General features: G+C 40.5%; 1 protein-coding gene across 1 annotated transcript in view; it reads right to left on the bottom strand.

The window, feature by feature from the left end:
• LOC122560664 (ankyrin repeat and fibronectin type-III domain-containing protein 1-like) overlaps positions 1-25,937 on the bottom strand; it is an 868,051-nt gene that overhangs the window by 124,545 nt on the left and 717,569 nt on the right. Inside the window, exons 7-9 of the mRNA XM_043711556.1 lie at positions 12,357-12,558; positions 2,685-2,895; positions 192-386 (exon numbers count right to left, since the gene is read on the bottom strand). Coding sequence (XP_043567491.1) covers positions 192-386; positions 2,685-2,895; positions 12,357-12,558 — 608 coding nt within the window. The remainder of the gene's footprint in view (positions 1-191; positions 387-2,684; positions 2,896-12,356; positions 12,559-25,937) is intronic.

Below are 25,937 nucleotides of genomic sequence, written 5' to 3'. Positions count from 1 at the left end.
TCAGCATAGCTGCTCAGTACTGCATGGAATTTGTTGCCTACTAAGTGTAGAGTGAACTGCCCACAGAAATGGCTTTAACTTATAGATTCTGGATGAATGAAGTCACTGGGAGCTAGAGTGGCTCATGGTTATACAGCATGAGAAATTGCAGAGGAAAACAGCATCTGTGTATTTTGGTCCATGATACTCACGTGCATGCTCAAAGCCAGCTTTCATCCGTTTGAACAGTCTGTAATGCCACTCCCAGGCTTTCAGCTGTTTCTCTTTGTCTGTGTAATTTGCATTTGGTGTCTCATTCAGTACCTGTGTAGTTAACTCACTCACACGCTGCTCAGACTCTCGCACCAACGTTGCCAAGTGTAAGGCCCGACTCTCCAGACTCACAACTGCAAAGGGAAATTAACAACAACTGGTGAACATTAAACCTTTCCTGAATTATGGCAACTCATCTCTACCCCATTTTGAACACAACTTTGGCAAGTTAAGAGCAAAACTTCTCTAATTACTCGAAGGTAAAGCAACTTTTTTGAGCAACAGGGAGACAGCTTGACATCCTTAACAATTTGTACACAAAAATGTAGCCTATCAAAAAAATTGAGTTGTGATAGAAGATTTATATTTATTTTAATATTATTCATTTTTGAGTTGGGTTTTGATCTGAACAAGTGGGATATGGGTTTCCTGCATGCCTACAGTAGTTTGATTCTTAATTTCTAACCACTTCTGTAGCCAGTCTGAGAGAGATATTTCGAGAGGCTAATAGGAATTTGTTTACATTGTGAGAGTTTACAAATGAGCAAAGTAAACTGATTAGTGTATTAAGTTTTTAGATAGAATATTCTGGACATTGTTTGGGACTAGAGGAAACACCAATAGCTTTGGAGACCAAAAAAGCTGTTTTTCTTTAGTTTCAGTTTGGACAGCTATGCAGAGTATGCTGGATGTGTAAAGCAGTCACTCTTGAACAAGGGAGAAGATAGTTTGGTTAAAACCTTGGAGATGTTATTTCGAGCAGAGAAAATGTAAGCTTAATTATATGATAAATCAAGGAAGAGGCTGTTAGATTCTTACAATAGTATTCCCCAAGAATTCATTATTAGGACTTTGCTGTGTAAACCACAATTTCAAACTTTGATACTAAACTTGGAGAAATGAACCACACTGAGGATAACATCAATTAAAAATAGCAGGAGATAGGCCAGTGGAAATGGCAAATCTGATGTTTCTTGGCTATCTATTAAGCTTAAGTGAACCAGAACTATCTGAAACCTTTAACCTTAACTGAGAGTTTGCAACGTTTTCACAGAGTTCCAGAGGTAGGTAACCACCCCAAGGAAATTTCAATTTCCAGGGTGATTCCCATAGAGTCTGCTGCATGGTCCTGACATGTAACTCCAGAAAACATTGCCACAATGACTATTGCCCCTATCAGATTTTCAAGCTCTATAACTCAGAGTAAAGTTGACTCTGCTGTACTCTACAGTATATTTTAACTCCATGTCTAGAAATCTCTTCAGATTTCCAATTAAAATACAACATTTTTGCATGCAATGCTCTCAGGAACCATAAAATCATGGAGAGTCAATATTGCAAGTTTTTTGTTTTTCCTTTTTTCTTCATTTAAACCTCTTCTCCAAAGACTCCTGTTGGGATGCATAGAATTACTCTTCAGTACCTTCAACACTTGAGTATTTTTTTGCATGGAAATCCAGATTCCAAGTGTAGTACTATATGTTGTACAGCTGTCTCTCAGTTGTGAAGATGTAAACAAAGTTAGTTTTACAATGAGTTCACAAGCTGAGTTGTCGTAAGATTTTCTGAGTGCAGTACACAATAGAAAAATGAGGATGGATGTCTTTTAACATCTTATTTAAGACACTAAGCACTGAAGGACATAGCAACAGATATTTTGGAAACCTTAAGTTAATTTTGTGGATGTTTAATCAGTTTCAAAGGTTTCTTTGCGTGTATGCATATTTCAATAAGTCAACATGGTACCTCGTTGAAAAAATAACATAAAAGACATATATTTGGAGATAGTGGGTAATTTAACCCAAGCAAGGGGATTGTTGTAATTCCAAATGGGAGCCCAATACCTTGGACTATGCTGAAATTAAGGAGAACTTCAACTCATGGAATTACTTAAAATGAAACCACACTGAGGACAATGCTTGCATGTCTGTGCATTCTGCATAGCAAGTTCTCCACGTTAGCAGCTGCAGAATGAAGATCTTAAGTGGGTATTAATCATCCTCTTTAATGGCTTCAGTTTTAGAAGGACTAGAAGGTCATCGTGAAGTCCAGACTTCATGGAGCAGAGGCAGTAAAGAAGATAGGTCCCCAGCTGCCACAATCCCACCCAACTGATACTCTTCCACCATCAAACGCCTCAGGGGAAGGCATTCTTCATTCTGCAGCTGCTAAGGTGGAGAACTTGCTATGCAGAATGCACAGACATGCAAGCATTGTCCTCAGTGTGGTTTCATTTTAAGTAATTCCATGAGTTGAAGTTCTCCTTAATTTCAGCATAGTCCAAGGTATTGGGCTCCCATTTGGAATTCCAATACAAATATATAAATTCATTCACTCATGATTGCCTCAATAAAAGGAATTAGAGTGTCTTATTTCCATATGAAAGAAGCTGACATCATCTATTTAAGAATTGAAATTCCCATTGGACTTACAGTGTGGGCTCTCCTTAGCTCCAGCCTGCAGAAGCATCTTGGCCATGGGCACATTGTTAGTCATTATTGCAATGTCCAAAGGCATCAACCCTTCACTGTTTGGTGTGTTCAAATCCAGTTCCTCTGTGCTGTAGAGATTTAGGAGCATCTGGACAGCATCAAGATCCTGCTGTTCCACAGCCTCAAAGACCGCCTCATTACTATGAAAATTCTAAAAAATGAAATAGGAAATTTTTTTTCCACATTTTGATCTTGTGCACAATATATTTGGTGAAAGCAACTATGTGGAAGTTTCACTACTGGTAGCGTCTGTCTACTGCTGTCATCACTTCAAGTTGTAATTGGTTTAAGCACACAGATCAGGTTTCATTGCAACAGCTGCTCACAATGTACACTCCACTCTCAAACAGAAGCCAAGACCTCTGCTCCGGGAAGCCTCACACGCTGTGAACAAAGATTGTGCACAGCATGGCACTCAACTTGAAACCGTAGCCTGAGCAATTGGTGAATTACTACAATATTTCAATCGGCTGCCATGTTATATTTTTATACTTATCTACAATTGTATGTAATACTGGATTTATCAGCTTACACATCATTAAATGCCACCCACCTATCTCAATGTGGATCAAATGTATTCTGGGTATTTTCTAATCAATTTGTTCAGAGATATTACAGTTCTGGAGAAGATGGAACCTCAACCCTAAACATTTTGCTCAGATATAGGCCCAAAAGTTGGGCGATGAAACTTTTTTTATGCTTTGTTCCTGTGCCAGTGTTACCATATTAATAAGAAATGGGATAGGTTTTTTTAATTTCACTCATGGGAAGTGGATGTCGCTGGCTGGGCCAATGTTTTTATGGTGTGTCTCTAGATGCCCTTGAGAAGGTGATGGTTAACTGCCTTCTTGAACTGTTATAGTTCATGTATTATAGGTAGGCTCACAATGGCAGAAATGTCTATGTCAGCAATAGACAGACATGCACACATACAGGATATCCTACCAGAATTTGCTCCACCGCTTCCACACAGCTAATGCCTTGCAGAGATATCAAACATCACATTACTGTTAACATTTTTAAATAGACTTTTTACAAACTTCCTTCCAATGTCTTACCTTTAGTGAGGTAATTAGAAGCGTAATACTTTTGATATTTGTTTGATGCAGCACTAGCTGCATAATAAGTCTCACTCTACATTGTCCCATTAAACTTTCCATGGACATGTACAGCATACACAAGATATACAGTAAAGCTTTCACTACAGTGTTCTAACACTCAGGATGGCACAACATGTGTTAGATACAAAGTAAAGCAAAGGACTCATCTGATCCAACATTCTTAGGTTCGATACAGCATAAAGTCTGCCTTGCTCTCCCCTGAAATGCACCCAAACTAGATAGTGCACAAGTTAGATGCATAGGAGAGCTCCTTGGACTGAAACACACTTTAATTCATCAATGACCAGCATGGCCCAGGCTCACTTGGATTCATAACAAGATCTTGCAGGTGATAAAATGAAGCCTTCCAATGTCTCATGAAATTACTTGGTTTTTTTTATATATGTCAAAACATAGGGTTAAGTTGATTATGAATAATTGTTTTTTGCTATACATTTGCATATGTAGCGAATAGCTGCTGCTAGAACTGGTGAGTTTCTCCAGTACTTTGTTTATATTTCATATAATGCTTTATTGTCTTTCACCTTCTTAAGTATATATTAGCTAATATACACATCATAGGTTAAGAAAGAGGTAAATCATTCGAGCTCTGGTTTGCTGCCTTGTCTTTAGGATAAGATTCTAACCTTCACATTGGTTATCTATTCAATGCAAACATCCTAGGCATCTCCTTTCAGCACATATCTGAATTACAAACACTGATCTATATTCTGTGAATTTCACTTTTTTTTCTGTTTCCCAAAGACAAGATTATGATAGAGCTCAGTAAGCAAGGTACAGTTTCAAAGCATCTCTTCAAGTCTTGTTTCTTGCTACATTCTGGATACTGGACAGGTAAAGGTATGCTGTACTTTGCAGGGGTAATTGAAATTCATTACAGGAGTGGTTGGAGACATTGGGTTAATCCAATGTTTTGGAGACAAATTGTGGTGTCCAGCCTAAACGCAGTACTTCTGCTCAGGGACACATCAAGTTGTCTTGTGATTTCATGCTTCTCAGCTCATTGCCACATACATGTAGTGGTCCAATACCAAATCTTACGGGCAGACAGGAATTTCTGAAGGCTGTTGGGACTTCTCAGCTCCCAAACAGCACTGCTCTCTCTGCAAGCCAGGAACACCACTGAACTTGGTTGGTTTGCTCTCACCTACCCATAGGAATATCTAAGACCAGGTAGAAAATGGCTCCATATTTCAGTAATGTTCTCAATGTTCTCCTGAAAGTGACAGTACTATTTTTGTGGAATGATAGCAGCAGTTTTTCTGATGTGAAAAGTGCTGGATCAAGGTTACTGCAAACATTAACACTCATGGGAAGCTCCAAAAAACCTGGCTCCAGTGCCACAAAGGATGGAAAATTTGCTATGCTTGACCAAGTGTTGTGAAGTTGGGTAGTGTAATTATAGATTGGGAGACAGCAAGTTAGACTTTAGTGTTTGTAAAATTGTAGAAGGGCGGGAAAGCATAAAGTGGATGTCTGTGATCAGCTTTAAAGTTTGCAGGAACAGCGAGCACCTGAACTAAAACATTGTATTAAAAGGTCATACAGTTAGCAGGCCAAGCATCAGCTTTTATCATGATAACAGGTTTTAAATTTAGCCAATCCATTCAAACCAGGCACTTGGATACCAAAAACCTATTAAATTTAACTTTGATTATTTCAACAACCTAGGACAAACCCTATTGTAAGAAACTGATATGTCATCAAACATATAAAAGAAGGGAGCAGTTGGATAAAGACCACAGAGCTAACTGCCATCCACCAGAGTTAACAGCTCTCAGCTCTTGACAGAAATTGGCTCTCACAGAGAAAGCACAATCTAAAACATAATGGTACCATTGACAAGAAAAGGTGTTCCTGACAGAAGAATCAGAAGAAGTATTCCTGGCAGAAGAAGACACAAAACATTCTGGAAGATGCATAACCTGTCTATAATTTCCAGAGGCTAAATTCTGTTTCTTTTGTATATGCTTGCAACTTGTATTTATTGGAACAGCATACCATTAGGATTTTGTTTTGTTCGGGAATAGTTAGTATTTAAAAGGGATTTATTTGGTTTGTTAATAATTGAGTTAATTTGTTCACTGTTAAAGTTAGATAAATAAATTGTTACTTGTTGATTTTAAAGTGAGTGTCAGGGATTTATTTAACCATAGAAGTTGCTGAAAAGCAGGTTACACCACTTTTCATACTCTTTTTACAGATTACAGGGAGAGGTACTCAGTGTTTCATGTCTTGGAGAGGAGTCAACCTTTTGCTTTATAACACAGCATAAGTGGCACTGTCTGCTCAATGTTAACTCTCACACCATGGGGCATGAAATATTATAAAGTTACCATTTCCAAGGACCTTCACACAACATTTGGTACAGGCATCTCCATCAAATGCCTCATCTGCATTAAATAGTTCCAAGTGAACGAAAGCTACCAAGGTAGCACTACTTCCAGCACAGTGGTATTGGCTCTCACCACAGTTAAAGCATAAAAGCAGTGACAATTTTCAGCAGCTTAGGCAGCTTCGGGCCATTGCATTTTCATCACAACCACAAGAACTTATACATATGTTTTTACCAAATGATGGCATGGGACTAAGCCACAACCACAAAAGGTGGCTTTGGCCAGAACATCTCATAGATTTGTTAATCACATACATCATGCCATGCCACATTAAAACAAAATACTGCAGGGTACTGGAGCTCTGAAATAAAAAAAAACATAAAATATGGGAGAAACTCAGCAGGTCTGGCAGTTTCTATGGAGAGAAAAACTGAGCTAATGAATCAAATCTAATAACTCTTGTTCAGAATCTCTCTTCACAGATGCTGCCAAAACATTTGAGTTTATCCAGTAATTTTCTGTTTCTCTTTCATTATAATGCTTTATTTTAATGCTTTTCATCTACTCTAACTATTCGATGAAGCAGAAGCATCTTCATTCAGAACTCTGAACTTCTCAAATGCCCCAGACCACATTCTTCTCATTCAACAGCTCTGAGAATTGACTTCACAGTACGTATCTATGAATGCAGAGGAAGTGCTCAAGTAATCATGTTAATGTCTCTTAATGCTTCTCTCTCTGTGTGAAGGAGAAGACTGTGCATAACAATAGACATGAACATGCCCAGATTGTTGTGGAGGTGGAGTATCCCTGATGTAATGTTCCTGACCCCTTTTGACAATCAGGCAGTGAATGTTTATGCTTTTCTGTGCAGACTCTGGAGCCCACTTCAATAAGCAAAAAAGCAGTGGCCCATTCCCATGGCCTAAGTCCAGCAGCATCTCCAACATCACCTCTGAGAAAGAACAGCTGGCTGTCAGAAGATGCACCATCAAGGACCATTTATCTAGAATAAGCAAGGGCTCTGATTTTGATGTGCACAGTGACACTGGCCCATAGCTAGCACCGCAAGTTACTGCTGAGGCCTCTGACACTCAGAGGAATATTAGGGAACAGGCCCCTGCTAGGCCCATTACAGATAATGAGCTTCTGGACTTAGCCATTAATGAAATGGGCAAGTTGCACCATCAAGTGGGAGGAATGTCTGGCAGAGTCACCAGAGATCATGTGTACGCTGGAGTGAAAGGCAGAGAAATTTGCTCAAGTTCTGTCTGATGTTGTGCCTGCAGTATATCAGTGCATGGATGCCTTCATTGACTGAGTGGTGGCCACTGTGGAGAGCCAGATTCAGTACAGCAAGCCTTTCTTCTGAATATGCACATAAGTCATGCTTACACATAGAACATGACTAAGCTAGATGTGTGGATTTGGAGAGTCACTCAGTATTGTGTAAGTCCTCCCCATCTATTCAGTAGATGTATGCAGTCAATGGCTAGGCAAGAGGGACCAAGGCATGTTGACCTCCCTCCAGGTTCTCCATCTCTTCAAGGGATGAGGCAATTACCATTATATACTGACTGGGGAACAGCAAAAGCCTGCCACCAAGGACTACCATCTTGGGGCATTCCAAATGTGCTTTGTCTATCCACCTTCACTCTGCCAGAGATCTAATCATCTCCATCAACTCACTCAGGGTGAGGAGGTTAGACCTACAACGAGATAGGAAATTCCCAGCAGGCTAATACCTTCAAGGTCCCAGACCAAGGGGAACCAAGTAGAACCAGCACTGTTTACAAATATAACACTTTTTATACTCCATTAGTAGGGTCTCTCATTCTGTTAAGGTTTCTGATTGATTATCTTTCTATTCTATGAGGAGAAAGTGAGGTCTGCAGATGCTGGAGATCAGAGATAGAAATGTGTTGCTGGAAAAGCGCAGCAGGTCAGGCAGCATCTAGGGAACAGGAGAATCGACGTTTTGGGCATTAGCCCTTCTTCAGGAAAGTGACATATTCCTGAAGAAGGGCTAATGCCCGAAACGTCGATTCTCCTGTTCCCTAGATGTTGCCTGACCTGCTGCACTTTTCCAGCACCACATTTCCATCTCTTTCTATTCTAGCAAACCTTGAAGAATGTTGATCATTATAAGTGATCAATGTACATTATGTGGAAAATCGCGGCTTCTAGTCTTTCTTGCCCTCAGAAACGAACTTGACCACATGAAAGTATGACCTTAAGCTAAATGTGTGGACTTGGAGAAAACACTCAGCACAATCTCTGCAATAAATGAATGCCCCTTGCTTACTGACATTTGAGGGATGTGTGCACATCTTCCCTAACCCCCCAACTGCTAGCATACCAACCCCCTCCACCAATGCACTGACCATTAAATTGAAGAGGAGGTCATCAAAGCAAAGCTTAAAAAAAAACATTTTTATTGAATGGCTAACAAATAATCATAAAATCTCAATGTAAGAAATCAGACATTCCTTTCAAGGCAAGAACATGTCTCAGCCACAGATAGCTTCTAGTTCTGAGTGTCCGCTTGTATCACTCCAATGTCATTTAGTCTCAAATTTGGCCTCTGTTAAGTTCTCTCAAGACTGTCTGTCATATCTCCATGCTCCCTGACTTCTTTAGCAACAAGATTATCAGTTTCATCTCCCTTTGCATCTATACTGCCTCTGCCTCTTCTTCCACTTTATGATTTAGATTAGATTACTTTACAGTGTGGAAACAGGCCCTTTGGCCCAACAAGTCCACACCAACCCGCCAAAGCACAACCCACCATATCCTGACATTTACCCCTTACCTAACACTATGGGCAATTTAGCAAAGCCAATTCACCTGACCTGCACATCTTTGGATTGTGGGAGGAAACCGGAGCACCCAGAGGAAACCCACACAGACACGGGGAGAATGTGCAAACTCCACACAGCCTGAGGCGGGAATTGAACCTGGGTCGCTGGCGCTGTGAGGCAGCAGCGCTAACCACTGTGCTACCGTGCCGCCCCATTTATGGTATGTGAAACTGGCTCATCTGTCCATGGAATAAGTTGCTACCATGTCACTGAGTAGGTTGTGAAGAACAACACAAACAACAAATATTCTGGAAATTTAGTCTGGCAAGTACTGGAGTGCTCTGAAAAGTCCAGGCAATAGATGTGCATTTTCATATCTTATGATGTAGGAGCAAAAGTAGATCATTCAGCCCATCACATCTGCTCCATCATTCAGTGAGACCATGGCTGATCTGATTATATTCAACTCCACATTTTTTCTGTTTCTTTCCCCATAATCCTTGACTCTCTCACTAATTAAGTGTTTCTATCGCAGCCTTGAAAGATCAGCCTCTACAGCCCTTTTTTTTAATAAAGGATTATTAGGTTTATGACCCTCTGATTGAAAAAAGATCTTCCTCTTCTCTGTCTATAATAAGGGATCATTAACTCTGAGATTAAACTCTCTTGGTCTAGACTCTCCCACAACAGTAAACAATCTCTCCACATCTCTATCCTGTCAAACCCCCTAAGAATCTTATCTGTCCCAATAAGGTCACTTTCATTCTTCTAAACTTCAGGCTTAACCTATTCAACCTCTGCTCATAAGAGAGGTTCTCCATACCTTCTGCAGATTATTTCCAATGCCAGTATATCTTTCTTTAGATTAGGAAACCAAAACTGTTCACAGTACTCTAGGTGTGACATAACTAGTGCATTGTACAGTTTTAGCAAGATTTCCTATCTATACACTTCTTTCCCTTTAAAAGAAAGGCCACCCTATGACCTGCAGAACTTTCTGCTGGCTTTTTATGGTTTATGCACGAGGATTCCCAAACCCCTCTGTTCTACAGATTTATTCAGTATTTCTCTATTTTAATAACATTTAGCTCTTCCATTTTTCCTGCCAAAGTGCATAATCTCATATTTTCCCCATGTTATATTTCATAGATAAGTTTTTGTCCTTAAATCAATAGACCAGTGGACCAATTATCTGTATAATGATCGTTCTGGTGAATGCGTATGCAGGAAAATACTGCTGTTCAGTTTGGATGTTCTGAAATGGGGTCATTAGCCATGCCTTCTGAGAGCACTCCTTGTGACCTATGAGTCATGCCTGGAGATGGTACATGGTGGGTGAACATTTGTGGAATTTGGAAGTTGTGTGGAATTTAGATGTGTAAATGTCCTTGGATAAAATTGCACACCTGCAGAAATTGGCAACTGAGATCACACATGAGCTGTAAATTGAGATGTTAAAAAAAACCTTCTTCTTAAGGAGTATGGTTGGATGGTGCCACAAAGCTTTGAATGCCATGTGTGAATTCAATAGTTTCATGTGCCTGAGGGAACCCAGTGATGGAGGCAAATCCAATGGCTCAGATAGCTTGGCTCTCTGGATCCACAGTGATTTGTACAAACCCATTTGCTTTCCTGAATAGGGCACTTGTGACCTCATGAATGTACTTGTGGATGGTCACACAAGTTACTAGTTGAGATCTGAAAGGAGCTGGTGGCAAGAAAGTTCAAAGCCACTTTGATCTTCAGTGCCACAGGCACAATGGTGCTTCTCAAGCCAAGCCATTGCAGATCTTCCTGCAGGAGGTGCAGATGTAGGTAACAGCATACCTAGCCATGCAAAGATGTCTGGCATTGGTGTTGACCCATCTGCAGCTAGATGAAACACCAGTTACAGTACACTGCTCAATGGTGCTGAAGACCATGGTTCCACTGTTTAGGTGCTGCTTGATAAGTATAGGCTACACAGCTGGAGCCTCCGAAATATTAGTCTCTGGTACTGCTGGTGTTGGCATCCCTTCACCTTCTCCTAATTTGTAGATGCATCAAAGCCAATAAAGCTACTGGGTATAGCTGGACAAACAGAAAACAAAAGTGTGCGCAAATTTTTCAATCCAGTCAGCTGCAATCCTCCCTGACTAGCCTATACTTTCTTTCCAGGATTGACTCCTTTCCTTTCTTCTGGTATTCCCTAGTAACTGTGGCCCTATTCAGAATTCCACTTAACCTTCCTCCTAATCCACCTCGCCCTGCTCCCCATTTCCACCCTTAGCCATGCACTACCGCTTGTTCAGTTCAGCTACTCTTCACCCTCACTGCACAGTTTATTATCTCAGAGAAGTCCCTACTCTCAATATGCAACTCCCAACCTTTCTTGATTCCCTAATGCCCTTACCATCATGGATCTCCCCTCTGCCTCCCAGTTGTCTGCCTCTATTCCCTAGTATTCTTCTGGCACCTCTAATAATCACATTTTTTAAGTTTGACTCCCTTACAAACCTTCCTATCTTTATCTACAACGTTTCTGTTGAGCCCCTGTTTTGTTGATCCTCTTTTAATTTGAGCCCTCATTCCCTGCCCCAATCAGGTTTGCTAGCTTTGTGGCTTGCTTGCTTTGGGCAGTCTGGATGGGCCACACAGTCTGTATACATCAGCAGATGACAGATTGGTTCTGACTGATATCTCTGAAGAGCTGCACTGACTAGGCAAGTTGCATCCTTTAACTTGAAATGTTTAAGTAAATTACTTGTATACAAAGGAACCATGCTATTGAACTAGTGTGTACTTACCAGAACTTCTAGGAAGAAGTCTGCATCACCAGGTATAAACCTCATTTTACTGTTGGATTTGTAAATACTTGATTTTCTTGCTGAACAAGTTTGCACTCGTGAATGCATTTTCAGCAGTTTGGGGTGTTAATGAATATTTATGGCTTGATAATGAATGCTAAAGAGATTCCTGATGATCATGATCAGGAAGGTCAAACTACCTGAAAAATACTGAGAACTTAATACAACAACTTTAACCTGACCTTTTAGTCTGCTGCCCAGCTAAGGTTCTCTCCAGCTTTAGGAAATGCTCCTGTGTGCACAAGATTCAGTCCACTGAAACTGTCCACTGGGAACAGCACTATAGCATAAACATAAAGAATATGTATTGTGAATCAACTGTTAATCCTCTTTTTGACTTTTGGAGCCATTTTAAAATTTAAACCAATTGTAAAGTTTAACAATTCTAACCCAAATGTACTGGTGTGAATAAACTATTGTGTCACAACTCAGTGCATCAGCAGGGCTCTGTCATTTCCATCCACTACACATTCTACCGCCATCAATTAGAATCTTTAAACTTCCTTACCACACAAGACTTCCGCTGCTTATTCTTTTCATTCCGTCCTATCAAGTTTGTTTCATCAAATGAAGTATAATTAACTTTGAATTTTCCCGATAGATTTCGGTATAACCTCTTTGCTGCATTAGGAGAGGATGGAGAGACTAGCTTCTTCCCATGAATCAGTTGGAGATCCCGCATCTGCTGTGTCATCTTGGGAGATGAGGACCTATCAGCAAAGCAACAAAAAGGTACAAATAGTAATGCATACAGTTACTGACAATCTCTGGTCTCTCAGGATTAGTGAGTGGCAATCTCTTAATATCATTGCTGTACTATGCTGTAGATTTTTTTTAGATTAGATTAGATTTCCTACAGTATGGAAACAGGCCATTTGGCTCAACCAGTCCACACCGACCCTCCAAAGAATAACCCACCCAGACCCACTCCCCTCTGACTAATGCACCTAACACTATGGGCAATTTAGGATGGCCAATCAACCTGACCTGCACACTTTGGAACTGTGGGAGGAAACCGGAGCACCCGGAGGAAACCCATGCAGACACTGGGAGAATGTGCAAACTCCATACAGACAGTCTACACACAGTCAACAGCAAGTCCCTTCCCACGTTTGGGTCACCAATTCAATACTGATTTCTATACTCACTGCTAATTTGTATTTTCTCAGCACTCTGCACATAATTTATCATCTTACTCATGCTGCACATTACATTGTGTCCTTGTTCCCTAAACATAGAAATATACTATCAGGATTAGGCATTCAGCCAGTCCAGCCTGCTCCACCATTCAATTAGGTCATGTCTGATTTATTTATGTCCAAGCCCCTTTCCCGTATAAATCCCATATCTCTTAACGTTATTAACTTCCAGAGATGTATTCATTTCTGTCTTGAACATACTCAGTGATTTGAACTTCCACAGCCTTAGGGCAGAGAATTCATAAGGCAATCTTCCTCCTCGTTCCCCCACCCCACACCAACTTACCACCATCACTACCATTACTACTGACCCCCTGCAGTCCACATACAAAATTGATCAGATTTCTCAGTCTTAAATCTAATCCTTATGTGAGATAATCTCCCCATGTTCTATATTCACCAACCATGGAATACATCTTATTTACATCCAACCACTCATATGTTATATGAATTTGAAAGATTCAATAAGATTATCTCACATTCTTTGAAACTCTAGGGTACAAAAACCCAATTTCCCATACTCTCTAAGCAATCCTGCCACCCTCAAAATTAATTTGTTGAACCTCCACATCATTCCCTCTAAGACAAGTTTATCATTCCTTACTTAAGAAGAACAAATTTGTATACAATACTCCAGGGTGTGGTATCACCAAGGTTCCATATAATTCCATCAAGATACCTTTACTTCAATCCCCTTGTGATTAAGGCCAATGTACCATTGATTGCTTATTATCTTTTGTTAAAGTAATGCCCAAGAACACTATGGATATTGATGATGAATCCCAATTTTTGATTTCCTTCTGAAGGGTGAACATGGCTTCTCGGGAAAATTACTTGCTGCATATGCATGGTAGCTTTTAGTGACTCGTGAAGAAAGATACAAGGATTTGGACATCAGTTCTCTCACCATTTAAGAAATATTCTTTCTGTTTTTTCTCTACTGAATTGAATAACTTCATGCTTATTCACAGTATATTTCATCTGTCATGTTCAATACCCTTCACTTGCTCTGTCCAAGTCCTCTTGAAGATTCCTTGCATCTTCCTCACAAATTACATTTTCACTCAGTTTTGACTTAGTAGCAAATTAGGCAATCTTATAATTGGTCCCCATATCCAAATCATTCATTTAGATTTGGCAGCTATTGACCTAATGTTGATCCTTGTGGTACCCCATGAATTATAGTTGAAGTCAAGGTGCAATCTTTCCCCATCAGAAGTAGTCCACGACTCTTCTGACATCTTTTTTTCTGTGTCATAAAAGCTTAACTTTTATAGTTAATTATAGCTGGCTATAATTAAATTTGATAAGTAACTAAGACAGTAAATAGTGGAAAACACTGCTTTATTGAAGTTGAAGAAGATATTCACTAGGTCTCTCAAGGATTGTGCTAGGAGCACAGGACCAGGAGAAGGGCATTCATCCCTTCAATTTAACACCACCATTTAATATGATCATGTCTAATTCAATACTTCAAAAAATATTTAACCACCCTATCCCCAAAAGCTTCATCTTTGATAATCAAATATTTATCAATCTCAACTTTAAATGTATTTAAAGAATAAGTTTCCATCATCTTCTGTGAATTATATCCTGGTTCTAGATTCCCCAATTAGGGGAAATATCTTACCAACATCAACCCTGTCTAGCCCTTTAAGTATTTTGAACTTTCAATGACTTTCCTTCTCATCCTGGCCCTTGCCTGTGGCATGATGGCCCTCAGGTTAAACCGCCACCAGTTGCACCAGTCTCGAATGAAAAAACAGCCTTTCACCCAACAGGACTATGCTGACTTTACCTTTAATGTACAGCAGTATATTATCTCTTATCCCATGTGCTTTTATTTTGCTAACCTTTTGGGACATGATCAAAAACCCTCTGAAAATCCAATTATGCTGCATCCATCATTCCCTTGGATCAGTTTTGTTTTAACATCGTCAAAACAACTCCCAACAAGTTTGTCAAACAGAAATTTCAATTCGCAAATCCATGTTGACTACGTTCAATCACATCATTCATATACAACTTTCCATTTATCATGTCTTTTACAATCGATTCTTGCATTTTCCTTACTACTGATCTAAGATTAACAGGGTTGTATTTTCTGCTTTTTTTCCCTGCTTCTAATTTGCAGGAGTCCTTCTGAATCTATGAAATTTTGGAAGATGACTACCAATAACTATTTCTATAGTCAACTCCTTCAACTTTCTGGAATGTAGACTATCAAGTCCCAAAAATCTATTAACTTTCATCCTCATTAATTTCTCCAATACAACCTCCTTACTAATATTAATGTCCTTCAACTCTTTATTTTCCCCACGTCATCTGGCTGTCTAATTCTGGGCAATTTCTTGTATCGTCCTCTGTAAAAACAGACAAAAAGTAATAATTTAGCTTTTCTGCCATTTCTCTAATCCCCATTTTTAAAAAAATTCCATTGACTTTGACTTAATGGGTCAAAAAATGTGGTGCTGGAAAAGCATAGCTGGTCAGGCAGCAGGACCCATATTTGTCTTATCAAAATGTATCTTTTTACTTGCTGACAGTGAAAAATGCTAGAGATCGTAGCGGGTCAGGCAGCATTGTGGAGGGAAAACAAGCTAACATTTCATGTCTAGATGGATATAGTGGACAATGAAGAAGGTTACCTCAAAGTACAACAGGATCTTGATCAGATGGACCAATGAGCTGAGGAGTGACAGATGGAGTTTAATTTAGATAAATGTGAGATGCTGCATTTTGGAAAGGCAAATCAGGGCAGGACTGAACATTTAAGGGTAGGGTCCTGGAGGTGTTGCTGAACAAAGAGACCTTGGAGTGCAGGTTCATAGTTCCTTGAAAGTGAAGCCACAGGGAGATAGGATAATGAAGGCGGCGTTTGGTATAGAGTCATAAAGATGTACAGCAAGCAAACAGACCCTTTGGTCCAACTCGTCTATGCCGACCACATATCCTAACCTAATCTAGTCCCATTTGCCAGCACTTGGCCCATATCCCTCTAAACCCTTCCTAGTCATATACCCATCCAGATGCCTTTTAAATGTTGTAAGTGTACCAGCCTCCACTTCCTCTGGCAGCTCATTCCATACATGCACCACCCTCTGCATGAAAAAGTTGCTCCTTGGGTCCCTTTTTAAATTTTTCCACTCTCCTCTTAAACCTATAGTCTAGTTCTGGACTCCCCCACCCAGGGAAAATACCTTGCCTATTTACCCTATCCATGCCCCTCATGATTTTATAAATTTCTATAAGGTCATCCCTCAGTCTCTGATGCTCCAGGGAAAATAGCCTCAGCCTATTCAGCCTCAGCCTGTAGCTTAAGTCCTCCAAACCTGGCAACATCCTTGTACATCTTTTCTGAACCCGTTCAAGTTTCACAACATTCTTCCAAAAGGAAGGCGCTTAGGATTGCACATCATATTCCATAAGTGGCCTAATCAATGTCCTGTAAAGCTGAAACATGACCTCACAATGTCTAAGCTTAATGCTCTGACCAATAAAGGAAAGTATACCAAATGCCGCCTTCACTATCCTATGTACCTGTGACTCCACTTTCAAGGAACTATGAACCTGCACTCCAAGGTCTCTTTCTTCAGCAACACTCCCCAGGACTTTACCATTATGTGTTTAAGCCCTGCTCTAATTTTTTCTTTCCAAACTGAGCTTTCCTTTATTGGTCAGAGCATGGAGTTGGGAAGTCATGTTGCGGCTGTACAGGATATTGGTTAGGCCACTTTTGGAATAGTGTGTACAATTCTAGTCTCCCACCTATAGGAAGTATGTTGTAAAATTTGAAAGGGTTCAGAAAAGATTTACAAGGACATTTCCAGGGTTGGACAGCTTGAGCTATAGGGAGAGGCTGAGTAGGCTAGGGCTCTTTTGCGTGGAGCATTTGAAGCTGAGGGGTGACCTTACAGAGATTTATAATATCATGAGGGGCATGGATAGGGTAAATAGACAAGGTCTTTTCCCTGAGTGGGGGAGTCCAGAACTAGAGTGCATAGGTTTAGGGTGAGGGGAGAAAAATTTAAAAGGAACCAAAGGGCAACTTTTTCATGCAGAGGGTGGTGCCTGTATGGAAATGAGTTGCCAGAGGAAATGGTGGAGGCTGGTACAATTACAACATTTAAAAGGCATCTGAATGGGTATATGAATAAGAAGGATTTAGAGTGATATGGGCCAAGTGCAGGCAAATGGGACTAGATTCTGGTCAGAATGGATGAGTTCGACCAAAGGGTCTGTTTCTATGCTGCACATCTGTGTCTCTGACTCTTCATCAGAGCTCTTTCCTTTTTATGTACCTGTTTCCTTTTAATAGTCCTTTTTTTGGTAGTTACTTTGGCATTCTTTTCTTCCTTTCCTGACCAGTACTTGGCCCTCCTTTGTTGTATTCTAAATACATTCCAATCCTCAGATTTATTTCTATCTCTGGTTACTTTATAACTTTTTATGCGCAAAGATCTAGCAAATGGATCACAACATACAAATGTATGAAATTGTTCATTTTGGCAGAAAGAATAAAAAGAAATGTAAATGGTGAGAGGTTGCAGAATGCTGAGTTGCAGAGAGTTCCAGTGCATGAATCAAAGAACATTAGCATGCAAGTACAGCAAGGAAGCTAATGGAATGTTCTGATTTATTACAAAGGAAATTGAATGCAACAGTTGGGAAGTAATGCTTCAATTATTCAGGCATTGTGAGACTGCATCTGGAGTGAACGAGTATAATACCTGGAATGAGCGGATTGCCTTATGAAGAAAGGCTAGATAGGTAGGCTCTGGAGTCTAAAAGAGAAAGAGGTTACTAAATTGAAACATAAAATCTTGAAGGCACTTGACCGGGGTCATAGTTTAAAAATAAGGGGGCACCCATTTAAAACAAAGATCAGGAAACATTTTTCTCTCAGAGTTGAGTCTTTGAAATTTCCTTCCTCAAACGACAGCAGAGAAGGAATATTTAAATATATTTAAAACAGAGGTAGATAGATGCTTGATTATCAAGGAGATGAAAGATTATTAGGTATATGCAAGAATGTAGAGTTGAGATTGAAATCGGATCAGCAACTATCTTATTGAATAATGGAGCAGGTCCAAAGGGCCGAGTAACTTATTCTCATTCCTTTTATTTATGTTCTTCATATGTATGTAAGCCTTCTCTTAATCCTATACAATCTTCAATTTCCTCTGTCAGCCACAGTTGACTGACCTTGTTTGCATTTTTACGCCTTGAAGGAAGTTGCTGTAACCATGTAATAGTTATATTAAAATTATTGAAAGACTGTCCATTGCTTTTGTACTGTCATGCCTTTTAATGTATTTTCCCAAATCAGTTCAGTCAATTTGTGCGTCATGCTTTCATAACTTCCCTTATTCAAATTTAATACCCTTGTTTCAGAGTGAACTATTTCACTTTCAGCATAAGGTAAAATTCAATCATCTTGTGGTCATTCATCCCTAAAGACTCTTTGACAACATTACTATTAATTAGAAACAAAAACAGAAGTTACTAGAAAAACTCAGCAAGTTTGGCAGCATCTGTTAGAGAAAGCAGCGGTTTGAGTCCAGTTGTTCTGTTCTGAGTCCAGTAAAACTTCTTCAGAAGGGTCTGATCACTGGTTCAAGGGTCAGTGGACTCAAAACATTAACACTACTTTTTCTCCATAGAAGGTTCCAGACCTGCTGAATTTCTCCAGCAACTTCTGTTTTGTTTCAGATCTTAAGCATCCACAGTTCTGTTTTATTTTTAGTTAGCCTGTTTTAACTACTGCAAGGAAATCTAGCAAAACTGCAGTTAATGTGAATTGAGAAAATACTCTCTATTAATTGCAGTTACACCTAGCATAAAGAAAAATGGTTGTGGTTGTTGGAGGTCACTCGTCTCAATCCTGGTACATCACTTTGGGGATCTTCAGGGTGGAATCCAAGGCCCAGCCATCTTTAGCAGCTTCATCAATGATCTTCCTTCCAGCAAAAGGTCAGAAGTGAGAGTGTTCATTGAGAAATGCACAATGTTGATCAACATTTACGATTTTTCGGATTCTGAAGCAGTCCATGTCCATATGCAGCAAGATCTGGACAACACACAGACTTGGGCAGATAACTGGCATGTAACATTCATACCACACAGTGTCCGATGATGACCATCTCAACATGAGAGCAGCTAACCATCTCACCTTGACATTCAATGCTGTTATATTATTGTATCTATCACTGTCATCATCTTGAGAGTTACAGTTGGTCAGAAATTGAATTAGACCAGTCATACAAACAATGCGGCCAGAAAAGCAGTTATTGGTCAGGAATTCTAAACTCCAAAGAGTATCCATCAACTCACAAGTCAGGAATATGATTAAATAGACTTCATTGTCTAGCCCAAGCAGGTCTAAGCACACTTCAAAAACCTGACACCTTGCACAAAAGCAGCACACTCGACTGGTACACCACCTGTCTTCTTTGACATTCACTACCTCCACAGATAATAAAGCATTACAGCAACTCACCAAGGATCCTTCAACTACACCTTCGAAACCCGTGACCTCTACCACCTAGGAGGACACGGTTAGCAGGTGTACATGAGCATCATTACCTACATTCCCCATCAAGCCATGTATCATCCTGACTTGGAACTATATCGCCATTCCTTCTGTGTTGCTGGACCAAAATGCTGAAATTCCTTCCCTAACAGCACGGTCGGTATAGCTCCCCCATAGACTGCAATGGTTCAATATGACAGATTCCCACACCTTCGAATCATAAAATCCTTACAGTGCAGACAGACACCATTTGACCCATTGAATCTGCACCAATCGTCCAAAGAGTATCCCAGCCAAACCCCCTCCCTTACCATAAACACACATTAGCTATGGCTAATCCACCTCCCCTATACATCCAGGGACATGGTAGGGCAACTTAGCATAGCCAATCACCTACCCTGCACATGTTTAGTCTTGGGAGAAACCGGAGCACCTGGAGAAAACCCATGCAAACATGGGGATAACCTACAAACTCCATACGGACAGTTGCCCTAGGCTGGAGTCAAATCTGGGCTCCTGGCACTGTAAGGAAGCAGTGCTAACCACCGTGCTGCCCTTCTCAAAAATATTTAGGAATGGGCAATAAATGCTGGTCTAGCCAGTGTCCTGCCACATCTCATGAATGAATCTTAAAAAGTTCAAAAGCACAGAGAGAAACTGGTAGAAGGACTGGACACATGGTAGATTAAATGGAAGAGAAGTATAGAGTGATATGTTTTAAGAAGAATGAGGGGAGACAATATAAGGATGGAGAACAAGAGCAAAGAAATCCTGAGGGTGTCCGTGCAGATTGCGAAAATGGTTAACAAGTTATTTGAGATCCTGAGCTTTAATAAGAGAGGCATGGAGCAGTGAAGGTGGTGTGAATGTTTATAAACATTGTTTCTGCCTCAAATGGAGAATTATCTGGACACAAAGCTTTAGAAAGAATGTAATAGGGTGCAGAAAGTATTATGAGAATACCATTAAAAGAATATGTACAAAAGTGGATCATAGGTATGTGGTGTGTGGAATTGTGGAAAGTATGTATGTATGGTTCATGCATGCAGAGTGTGACATTTGAGTCATTTACAGCAGAAATCAGGAGAGCACAGTCTGTACTATTTCCATTTATTGCTGTAATGGCTGTGTTGTTCATTGTTTGTCCATCAGCAGGCTGTCCCATTATCAAATTCCAGTTTGAAGAAAGCAAGAGTTTATGAAAGCTAACATTCATGTTTAGCACTATTAAGGAGTTGGGAATCTACAAATGAGAACAATCTTGCTGAACTATTTAGTAAAAAGAGTGCAACTCAGCCACGACACTAGGCCCCACATTCTATTACAATTAGTTCTGTGTTAGCTGGCTGTTGGAAAATTACAATTAGTTTCAGTATGCCTGGATTAGGTAGGGAAAATTAATATCACCAATCTGCCTCTTGCTCATTAAGATTGCTACATGGCAATTTGTGTGGATATCATGTGAAAGAAACAGTTTCAACTGATCTGCAATCAATAGCTGAATAATTTCTTACTCATTCATTCAGAAATGAGGAACGGTCAGTGGCTACAAAATTCTTACAGAAACCAAGAGGGTAGATACAGGACAGATTTTTCTTCTGGCTAGTGGTTTAGAACCAGAAAACACGGTCTCAGAGTAATGGGTAGGCCATTTAGGACTTAGATGAGGGATTTCTTCACTCAGGATGATGAGTGAAATAACTCCACAGAGGCCAATAACCTGTCATCAAGTCACCCTTTATTTACATGTGCATAGTATTTGACATTGGTCCAGCTTCCTTAGATCCAGCTCTCAGAGTGAATAGAACCTCTGACATTCCAGTTTACATCTGTCAGCCAGGGCTCCCTGATTGGGGCTGTTAACCCAGTTCAAACAGAGAACTGATATTCTATGGGGTCCACATAGCTGACCTCATTCCAATCATTACATCTCTCACCCTCTGAGTCAGGGGACATAAGCCTGTTCTTTTTATTGTAGTCTCTATTTGGGCATTTTTGCACCAGGTCTAGTTCCTCTGATTCAGCTCTGAAATGGGTGGTGCAAACCAGACCATAGCCCACCTCTTGCATCCAGAGCATCTCGGGGAAAAAAATCATCCTCTTCAGGTGATAAAGACATCAAGGCTGAGACATCTGCCGTGTCCTTCTCAGACTCCCAAGATTTATTCAACGCTAGACAGAGATGGGAAAACCCACAGATACTGACAGCCTTCCCGGCTCTTCTGAGATACCAGGCATGTTTTTATCCTACCCCATTTGTAAGTTTGCTGCTTTCATGTGGTCCATGTGCTGGTTCAGTACAGCTTCACCAACCTAAACTTTGTACGTCATGGGAACTGACCTCTCATCAACCATGCTCTAACCCATGTGGGGCCATTTCTGTGTTTTTGGTACCAATCTGTCCATTGGAGTAAATTGTCTCTCTCGCTCAGAGAAGTTTTGTGCCGGCATTGGTATTCCTGATGCCATTTCACCCCCACCACAAGTCCAGGAAGATCAGATTTAAACTGGTGTAGAATCTTCTCCCCATTAGTAACTCTGCTGAAGCTTTCCCTGTAGTTGCATGAGGGTAGCCCTATAATCAAATAGAAACTGTGACAGTTTGGTATCAAGTGAAGCTGCAGGCTGTTTCTTTAAGCCTGCCTTCAAAGTTTGGACTCTCTTTCTGCCAGACTGTTGGACAATGAATGTTGTGGAGCTGTCCTTATATGCCAAATACCATTTGACTTTGGGAAATACTTGAATTCTCTGCTCGTAAATGTTGGCATGTTGTCTATGACAAACACTTCCAGGAGACAGTGTATTGCAAAAGATGCTCACAGCTTTTCTATTGTCCACCCGTATTTGACAAATGAACTCTATGCACATCCAACAACTTTGGGCTCAGCATTCACCCACGGAATGTGGGTATAGTAACCATGTCCAGGGTTTACTTGGCCATCCCATGAATGTGGGGAAGCTGCTGGCAGTAATTTATATTTTTGTTGGCACTCTGGGCACTGCCTCACCAACATGGCTATGCCAGCATCCAAACCTGGCCATTAGATGTAATTTCTCTCTAACATCTTCATTTTGAAAATCCGTGGATGACCTGGTAGTTACTTTTTGCACGGGACAATTACTCTTGCTCTCCATAATAAAATGCTGCCTTCTATGGTAATCTGGTCTCACTGGGTCCAGAAAGGTTTCATTTCTGATTTTGATGGTCCTTTTGTTTCCCCCATCACCACCAGCTGTTTTAGTTTTGCCAGGACCACATCTTCATGCGTGTACAGTCTGATATTATCAGTGGTGACTGGAAGGGTCTCCAGGAAGTTTAAAACCAGAATGGACTCTTCCAGTGGCAGCAAAGGCAGCACAAGGCATTTGCATTTGCTACTTGGCCTCCTAGATGGTGTTCCAATTTGTAATTATACACACTTAGAATGAGACTCCACTGCTGAATTCAACCTGAAGCTATGAGTAGCACAGCCTTGTCCTCTTTGAGTAGCCCTAGTAGAGGTTTGTGGTCTGTTACTGTTACAAATTTTTCTCCATAAAGGTAGTTGTGGAATTTTCTCACACTAAGGATGATTGTGAAACCTTCCTTCTCCATCAGAGCATATTTGTGCTCTACATCAGCCAAAGTCTGGGAAGGATGAGCTGTTGGTTAGAGACAAAAAAAACTGCAGATGCTGGAATCCAAAGTAGATAGGCAGAAGGCTAGAAGAACTCAGCAAGCCAGGCAGCATCAGGACGTGCAGAAGTCGACATTTCAGGTGTAACCCTTCTTCAGGTCTCAGGGTGGATGTGGGGGGAGCTGCAGACCAACACCATACAGGGAGGCATCATATGTCAGTACCAGATCTAATGTGGGATCAGAGCGTGCCAACACCTTAGACGATGATAGCTGCTTCTTCACTTCCCTAAAGGCTACGTCTTGGTTGTGAGACCATTACCAAGATGGACATTTTTTCAACAGAAGATGAAAGGGTGCCAGGATGAAGACCAGGTTACGTATGAAGTTTCTGTAATAACTTACCAATCCAAGAAAAGACATAAGCTGTGGTACAGACATGGGAAACGGGGCATCACCCTCGCTTTATCTTCCAACAGGTATAACCCGGTCTTGTTGACTCTGTAGCTCAAGTAGGTCAGTTTGAGTGCCTGGAACATGTTTCACTTCTAAGGCATTTGCCTGCCTGGGAGAAAATCTAAGGACTTTGTACAAGTTCTCTAAGTGCTAATTTTTGGTCTTCAATGTTACTGGCACACTATCCAGATAAATCGTGACCTGGGGTAGACCTTGTAATATGTTCACCATTGTCTGCTGAAAAATGGCACAGGCTGTTGATAACCCAAAAGCAGTTTTGATAGAAATCATTATGGATATTTCTTTACTCATCCCAGCTGGAAATTCACCAACATAGTCACACTGAGAAGAAGCCATTCACCTGTGGGATGGTATTCACTGAGGCATTCAGCCTGCTCAACCAGCAGTGAATTCACACCAGGGAGAGACCATTTCTTCATTTCTGTTTTCTTTTCACCTTTTCTTCTTTTTGTGGCTGCAGTGGAGGAAGGTGGTCGTGAGGGCCTGCTGTGGGGGTGGCAGCGTAGTGATCTGGATGTCCATTCCTCATGGCCATAGTGACTGCGGCTTTGTCGAAGGCTTCATTGTCGGTGTGTCTGGTCCATTCCTACTGATAGCAGTGCAGCGGTGACTATAGCAATGATGGTTCCAGTTCATTCCTCATGGGTATGGTAGCAATGTGGTGGCTTCAGTCAGCAACTGAAATGGCAATGTCTTCAGCATCAATGACATGGTGGGTCTGGTCTATCCCTCCTAACTATAGTGATGATACAGTGCCTTTGGTGTTGGTTTCAGCTGTAGCAGCAGGGTGGGTCCCATCTGGAAATCCTTGCTTTGATGGCCTCAGGGGCCGGTTCAGTGGCGACATCCAGTATCAATTGCATAACCCCAGATTGCCGTGGATGGAAAAAAAGATAAACTTTGTCTTAACTTCGTCCCAATTATTTCTTTACATAGCTTTTGTAAGTAAAATTGCACCAAATTGTGGTGACTTATACACATCTCACTATATTTTCATAAATACAAGTGATAATAAATTATTATTCCATACAAGGTGACCTTGGCTCCTTTGATAGTCCCTCGAGGTTCTTGAAAAATTTCCAGGTATTTAATTAGGACTTCACTGAGGCAATCATTTTCTAATTGAAAAATGTTGAGCCAATCTAGGTGAATCTTTGTCAACCAATTTCACCCCATCAGATTTGGGACCAAGCCTTTTATTACAACTTGTCTTGCCTAGCAACATGACCAATGGCAGGGAGACAGAAAGACAGAACCATCCAGAAAGTGAAGCAGATGCACAAGTTTCTTACAGAAAGAACAAGTCATTCACAATGGTATGGCCTTGAAAAGCAACAGTATAATTTAGGAGTACCCAAAACTGGCAGAACAGAAGAAAAGAAGTCCAGAATGGTAAACTGTTATTAAAAGAAAAGCTTCAGAAACAGAAAGCTGTGGAAGAAATTCAGGTAAAGAAATAAGACAGCTGTGTTAGCAGTTTATTTAAATGTCTCAGGAAGATACATTAACTAAAGAAAATAGCTTTGAACGAATGCAGAAATCTGACAAGCAAAAAAATAATTACAATCATGCTAACTGAACAGGAAAAATTCAAGTGGAGACAGGATAAGTATGCCTGATCTGTAGGTTTGAGTATCTGTAGGTTGTTGCTGAGGGTAAAAGGGTTGAATCTTTATATCTAATATTTGGAATAACACTACTTTTACAATGCTGTGAATTTTAGTTTAAATTAGTTTTTCAAAGACCATTTGTGTGTAATAATCTTTTATATTCTTTTGTCAAAAGCATATTGACGCCTCTTGTGAGATGTTCAGTGACGATCACCACGGTAAAATCAAGTTGTAAAAATACAACTTATGGCCCATTAAGCCAGATCGGAACCAACAAAAAGAATAAACATACTTAACCTCATCCTCACCGAGCTGCTACAGGTGCATTTGTCCATGACATATCGGTAAGAGTGATCATCGCACAGTCCTTGTAGAGATGAAGTCCCGCCTTCACACTGATGATACAGGCAGTTCTAGGATAATGCACATTTCGGCAGCGCAATTTGGCTATAATGTCACTGAAGAATTAGGGAACAGTATTTTCAAGAACACTTCCCTCTACTGGCAATGGTGAAATTCTAGTGCAGATCGATTTTATGCGCTTTGCTCTGTGCATGTGCCGCTGTCCGCGCCATAAATCTCCGCACTGTTCTGTGCATGCACTGATGTCCATGCTGTTCTGCACGTACACTGGTGTCTGTATTGTTCCGCACAT

Source organism: Chiloscyllium plagiosum, chromosome 21 (genome assembly GCF_004010195.1).
Source record: "Chiloscyllium plagiosum isolate BGI_BamShark_2017 chromosome 21, ASM401019v2, whole genome shotgun sequence".
NCBI lineage: Eukaryota > Metazoa > Chordata > Chondrichthyes > Orectolobiformes > Hemiscylliidae > Chiloscyllium > Chiloscyllium plagiosum.
Note: the sequence above shows the minus strand (reverse complement) of the source record. Positions and strands in the feature narration are given on the sequence as shown.